This window comes from Nerophis ophidion, linkage group LG18 (assembly GCF_033978795.1).
Source record: "Nerophis ophidion isolate RoL-2023_Sa linkage group LG18, RoL_Noph_v1.0, whole genome shotgun sequence".
NCBI classification, from domain to species: domain Eukaryota; kingdom Metazoa; phylum Chordata; class Actinopteri; order Syngnathiformes; family Syngnathidae; genus Nerophis; species Nerophis ophidion.
In genome coordinates, this window is record NC_084628.1 from 501559 (window position 1) to 509058 (window position 7500).

General features: G+C 38.8%; 1 protein-coding gene across 3 annotated transcripts in view; it reads right to left on the bottom strand.

The window, feature by feature from the left end:
* The window catches only part of LOC133537456 (fibroblast growth factor 12-like), an 80631-nt gene that overhangs the window by 2428 nt on the left and 70703 nt on the right, over window positions 1-7500 (bottom strand). For all 3 annotated transcript variants that reach the window (XM_061878475.1, XM_061878476.1, XM_061878474.1), the window contains exon 5: window positions 1-6203. This exon is cut by the window's left edge and continues 2428 nt beyond it. In XM_061878475.1, coding sequence (XP_061734459.1) covers window positions 6034-6203 — 170 coding nt within the window. In that variant the 3' untranslated portion in view covers window positions 1-6033. The remainder of the gene's footprint in view (window positions 6204-7500) is intronic.

Below are 7500 nucleotides of genomic sequence, written 5' to 3' on the forward strand. Positions count from 1 at the left end.
GTATAATAAGTCTCTTATTATTTTTAAGCTAACCAATAATAAATATAATACTTCTTACCATTAATGCAACTTCTTGAACAGGTGCGATAGAAAATGGATGGTTGGATTAAAATGCATGAGAATGTTTTATAATTTGAACGTTATTTTTAACACTTTCATTACCAGCGTAATTCTTCATTACTTATCGTGTTAAGCAATGTCAGCTAAGATTTATCTGAGAGCCAGATGCAGTCATCAAAAGAGCCACATCTGGCTCTAAAGCCATAGGTTCCCTACCCCTGATTTAGGAGATGGTCTGAAATTGAGTTGGCCATACTCTCTTCATACACGACTCTGGATTAGTGATGAATGGTGAGTGGCCTCCATCACAGGTCCACATTCAAAACAAATGGCGGCACAAACAACTAAGCATGCATCACAATTCAGCTGTCAGGTGGATTGATTGATTTATGTCTGTGCGCTTCACATGCAAATAGGCTATTTTCCCCCCTCTTGCAAAAACACAAACTTTTTAAGTGCCGAAGCTTCACGCGTCAGCGCGGGCGGGCTGATGGGAGGTCCTCAAAGGTCCTCTCCAAACAATCAAAGGCATTATGCCTCTAAAGCTTTTTGTTCCTGGAAAACTAGCAACATGGCCAAAAATTTGAGGATGAAACAACAAACAAAAACCTCACAGTCAGGGCTTTTTCGTTCAAATATCCTTGCAGCTACATAACAGGTGGAAGACCATATTTTGGAAATAATACACGGCACGAATAACCTCCTAAACATCGTCTTTAAGAGGCCCAAGTGGAACGTGAGCGGGTCAAAGTGGTAGAAAATAATGTGGCAGTGTTGGCTGACCGACATGTCGAGTCCTCCCATCAGCCCACATCCAACAACACACACCAAAGTAACGTGCCGCCTTTCCTGGTGGCGAGGGAGGGGGCTGCACGCCAGCAGACCCGACATCATCACAAGATGGCCGCTGCCAAACAGCGCTATTCCAGAAAGGAGCAAAATAACCTGATGACATCATCACCCCTGTCACATGACTTCAAGCTGACAACACCAAGTAGTTGACGAACAAAACATAAGAGTCATGTCGCGTCACCTGGCGGGGGAACACATGCTACACTTGCCCACTCGTTATTCTCGGCGTCATCACGTCAGCGTTACGCAACACGGTGTCCTCATCCCTTGTTTAAGATCACCCGCTTTTCTCAAACGCATCATGCAATATTTGTGCCAGAAAGTGCTCCTTCCGCACCGACCCGTAACATCTCTGCTGATCATCTCCCAAGCCAGTGTCACACACACACACACACACACACACACACACACACACACACACACACACACACACACACACACACACACACACACCCTTACTGCACATGACTCCCTCTCCAGTTGTTAAAAAGTTAAAGGGGAACATTATCACAATTTCAGAAGGGTTAAAACCAATAAAAATCAGTTCCCAGTGGCTTATTTTATTTTTTGTAATTTTTTTCAAAATTTTACCCATCATGGAATATCTCGAAAAAAGGCTTTAAAGTGCCTGATTTTCGCTATCTGTGAAGCCACCGTCCATTTTCCTGTGACGTCGTCCAGTGATGCCATTACAAACAACATGGCGGATAGCACAGCAAGATATAGCGACATTAACTTGGATTCAGACTCGGATTTCAGCGGCTTAAGCGATTCAATAGATTTCGCATGTATTGAAACAGATGGAGTATGGAGGCAGATAGCGAAAACAAAATTGAAGAAGAAATTGAAGCTATTGAGCGAATAGCTATTGATGCTATTCGGCGATCGCTTTCTAACCAACGATTGAGTGTTGCAGGATATCCATACATCTCTGAGCCATGTCTGCCTTAGCATCGCCGGTAAAATGTGCAGACCGAATGATCAGGACTTTCGCATCTTGTGACACTGGAGCAACTTAAACCCGTCGATTGGTAAGTGTTTGTTTGGCATTAAATGTGGGTGGAGGGAAAGACTGGATGCAAATATACCTACAAATGTACGTACAGCTAGCCTAAATAGCATTTTAGCATCGATTAGCTGGCAGTCATGCCGTGACCAAATATGTCGGATTAGCACATAAGTCAATAACATCAACAAAACTCACCTTTGTGATTTTGTTGACTTTATCGTTGGAAATGCATCTGCAGGATATCCATACATCTCTGTGCCATGTCTGCCTTAGCATCGCCGGTAAAATGTGCAGACCAAATGATCGGGACTTTCGCATCTTGTGACACTGGAGCAACTTAAATCTGTCGATTGGTAAGTGTTTGTTTGGCATTAAACGTGGGTGGAGGGAAAGGCTGGGTGCAAATATAGCTACAAATGTACATACAGCTAGCCTAAATAGCAATGTAGCATTGATTAGCATGCCGTGCTAATCGATGCACACTCCACGTAAATCAACTTGAATCCGTCCCTGATCGTGTTGTTACACCCTCCGACAACACACCGACGAGGCATGATGTCTCCAAGATACAGAAAACAGTCGAAAAAACGGAAAATGACAGAGCGGATTTGACTTGGTGTTTGTAATGTGTTTGAAAAAATGGCGGATTGACTACCTATGTGACGTCACGTTGTGGCGTCATCGCTCTGAGTGCGAATAATAGAAAGGCGTTTAATTCGCCAAAATTCACCCATTTAGAGTTCGGAATTCGGTTAAAAAAATATATGGTCTTTTTTCTGCAACATCAAGGTATATATTGACGCTTACATAGGTCTGGTGATAATGTTCCCCTTTAAGACAGCAATTGCGTTTCAAGCAAGAACGTTTGCTGCAAGTTAGCCGTGCGCGATTAAGACAACAATAAAAATAGCGGCCAAACACACCTTGCTTGTGCCAGTGACAATCAAGGTGGTCAATTCGTGATGGGTGCCTTGTAGAGGATACTGCGTCCCTCATTGTGCGTGTCACTTGAAGAAAAAACAAAAAACACACCGATACAACTGCTGTATCGCTTGATTGTGAAGCACCAAACAGTTTACATTCGAAAGGACTTCTTTGGGTGTGCCGCATTTTATATCGTTTTTCATCTTCAACATCGATCTAAATTGATCTGAAAAAAGTAAACATTCCGATGTGTGGGATCATTTTGAGCTAGTAGCGCCAAATGTTCTTCTTTTACGGTTTACTATTAAGCTCATTTGACCGGAGTTGCAAGCTTCATATTCCTTTCTGCGCAGCTATTCATCAAAAAATAACTACCGTAAATTCCGGACTATAAGCCGCTACTTTTTTCTTACGCTTTGAACCCTGCAGCTAATAAAATGACTCGAATATTTTATGTATGTTTCTTTGCTGACAACCGCAATGTAAATAGTTTTCATAAAACACACGCAAAGACACTGAAATGGTGTCATTGCTTGTGCTCTGGCCCCATCTTTGGACAAGTTTGCTCACTGCAGGTAAAACTGTGTGAATGGCTACAGTTTTTTCTTCTGTTTACCCTTTCCTGTCTTTTTGTCATCCATAGCGTTTCTACTCTTGTGGATTCTTCATCCGTCATTCCAAGCAACGGTTGTAAGTTTTTCAATATAACTAAAACAATTCTTAATTACTAAACCGTCCCATGTGTGATGTCTGCCGGAGTGTTCTCATGTATATTTGTACATGCTATCGTAATGTAATGAAGTTAGCGTCGTTAGCATTAGCTAATATACCAACACGTTTACGAGTGTCTGTGTTAGTATTATTAACTTACAACATCAATCTTTTTGTATTGTTTGTTTCAGAAATTCCTCATTAAATTCACCACAATGTCCCCGGGGAGTTACTGAGTCTGTTTAGCTGATTAGAGAGCTAGCTTCCGCAGCTAGTGGGTCCATGACAGTGACTTCTGTTTTTTTTGATCAGCCGTTTTACTGCCATGCTACAGGCACCATTTGGAAACAATTAAGGTATTTAAATGAACATTTACACAACATTTCTGTGTAAATAACTCATTTCACAAAGCATATATCTGCGGTTTATAATCTGGGGCTTGTAATATATTGACAAATATTTTTTTCTTCTGAAATTTAAAGGATGCGGCTTATGTAGTTTTATAGGCCGGAAAATACTGTATTCTAAATAATAATAATAATTAAAAAAAAAAATGTTAAGACTTTTAATTTGGCGGATGACCATTATGATACACCAACATAATATCAGTAAAGTGTTAATACTGGTAGCGAGTGTGCCATGCACTCACTAATGCGTCATTTGTCCATCACTATTGTCAATTAATACTCATAATAGTAACTAGTGACAGGATTAAAAAATTAAGTCGACATTGGTCTCTGATTTGGTTTTACTTTTTATTATTACAGTAGCTACTATTTGAAAAATAATGTATGAAATAATTTATTAAGTTAATTCATAATTAATATTAATACATTAGTTAATGTATTAAGTTGATGTATTATTGACTATCAACAATTTATACATGTAGGTACAGTATATATTAAGTTAATACTCAAATATTATTTATAAATATATAAATCAATATTTGCTATTAATTTAGTGGCACCAAAAGAATAACATATTAGGTACCATCTGACGGGATGGCGTTACGCTTGATGTAAGTTTTTTACCTGCACAGACGGCCTAAAAAATGTTGTTGCTGTACTTTATCTCAAAATATGCAGATATTTTGCAAGTAACGTCATGCAAGTAACATAACGTTCCTTAATTGATACACCAGGCTTGCATGTAGAATTAACTGGCAAACACGGTTGTACCGCGAGTATTTTCCTTTGGTGAATTAATTACTGAGTTATAGTTTTTATCAAGAATATTTTCCTTTTTTAAGACAAGTGGTACGCCAAATAATAAGTACAGTGTTTTCTTTTCTTTATTAAAACACAGTGTTACTGTACAAACTGTGTGTGATGTTACAGTGGCCACAAATACTTAATATACTTGTTTAAAAAAATAAAATAATCATTTTTTAATGATTACATAGGCCTATTACGCTACTGTATTCATAGCCAGGTATTTTCTGAGGTGGTATTTGGTGGGAAAAAGTCACACCCATATATTAGTTATAGTTAGCATATAGTTATACCCTTTTATATTTAAATTTTCCTGAACGGACTCTCCTGAAGGAATCAATAAAGTACTGTCTATCTATCTACCTCCCCGATACCCAAACCTAACGTTGATAATATTAGGCACTCCTTCACTTGCACACTTTCATGTTTGGGTCACAGCGCTCACTGGTGGCCTGCCGTGCGCACTGCAATGTCATTCGCCAATTCGAGGGGGTCTTTTCTTTTATTTAAACAATTTTAGCAAGGTTGTGTCGTGGAAACATGGCGTAACTTGGTAGCTAGGCCTGAGAAGACGAAGGCGTGTGAGCATTTGCTAGATGACGACGATGGAGCTCTACAACGCACTTCGGAGTAACTTTCCGTCCCCGCACACTCGACTCGGAACAGATTACACGCGAGGACCAGCAGAGATGTGACGTGGTCAAAATGATCACGGAGCGGGGCTCACGCGTGGTCATTGCAAATGACTCAAATAAAATAAACAGGTGTGAGTTGGCGGCACAAATCTCTAAAATCTGACTGGATGGAAGCCCGAGGAAGATTGGAAGAAGAAGAAGAAGAAGAAGAAGAAGAAGAAGAAGAAGAAGAAGAAGAAGCAGCGTGGTGAGTTGAAAGAAAGTGCGTAGGTTCTAGAACGGACGTAATGTTCCTACATGGCTTAAAGCTTGGCAGTTCTCAGCGCTCGTTTTGTCGTCACGGTGACGGTGATGATGACAATGTGACGATGAAGAGACGTGCTAGCCCCCTGGCGCCGACACAGCAGGGCTTTTTGCATAAAATGTAGATCGTCATCATCAAAGTCCTCGTTTAAATACCCCCCCCCTTCTGATACCTCATCACAAGAAGATTTTTGCCCTTTTTTTTGCTTCTTTTTTTCTTTGTTTTCGTTTGGAGTTTCCGTCGTCATGGCGTTTTGTTGTCGTCGGCGTGGTGCTGAACAGTGGGCGTGTGTTGCATGGGAGTTCTTCCTGCAGGGGGCGCTGCAGGCTATGAGTCCTCCCGCTCTGTGCAGTCCTCCTCCTCGTCCTCCAGTCCCAGCTGGTCCTGTGCTCGCTCGGTGCTCCTCGCCCGCTCCTCGCCGTTAATGGTCGGGCTGCGCGACGTCTTGAGCAGCTTCTCCTCCAGTTCGTGCAGCGACGGCTCCTTGTACATGCACACTGCGAGACAAAAACGGACGTTAGAGGAAGGACAGGCACACAATGACAAAGATTGTCGCATGGCGAGAGTGTCACTTGTGTTCAAATTGAGATTTTTTTTGCGTGGAAATGAAGATTTTAAACATGTGGTCTGTAACGAGACCACTTTTTTGCGCTTTATGACAATTTTTGACTGACATCTTGTCCATGCTCTCCTGCATGCATTCTAGAGGCAGGAATCTTTGGGAACCACACGGTTCGATTTGATTCCGATCCTTCAGGTGATGATTTCATCGATTCACAATCCAACACGATTCTCGCAATATTTGATTTGGTATATAAATTAAAATAAAACCTTTTTAAAACAGGTTACAAACAAGAACAGCGCGTTATGCCTGCTGAGTACGGGTTACTGTATGTGTGCAGTAAGCTGAAAAACTCATTTTTCCCAAATTTTATTTACAAAGAAATAGAAAAAAAATCAACTCTAACTCCAACCCAATGCCAGCTTTTCGATACTAAGAGTAGAAATGTACAAAGTAAATTGAGGAGATATGCAAATACAATACTTATTATTAAATAAAATAAAAATTAATAAAACAAAACAAATAAAATAAATACCCCCCCAAAAAAAGGACAATCGAAAATTAATAAAAGCAAATAAATCAATAATAGTTGTTTCATTATAAAAAAAAAAAAGTGCAAAATTAAATAAATATATTTAAATAAAACAATTTAAATTATTCATAGTGGATCATATAATATACATACATACATACACATATATATATATATATATATGTATATATATACATGTGTATATATATATATATATATATATATATATATATGTATATATATATATATATATGTATATATATATATATATATATATATATATATATATATGTATATATATATATATATATATATATATATATATATATATGTATTAAGGGTGTAACGGTACACAAATATTTCGGTTCGGTACATACCTCGGTTTAGAGGTCACGGTTCGGTTCATTTTCGGTACAGTAAGAAAACAACAAAATATACATTTTTGGGTTATTTACAAAATTTGTAAACAATGGCTTGATCCTTTTAACATTGGGAACATTATAATAATTCTGCCCACGTTAATCCACATTAAACTGCCTCAAGTTGTTGTTTAGATGAAATAAAATGACAACTTTTCTTCTACATATAAAAAGTGCAACAGTTTCAAGTCAACTCATCATGCTTAATTTATTACAGCATTGGGGAAGCCTGTAGTTGATTTTTTATTATGTAAATGTTATATTTGTATCAACATGTGATA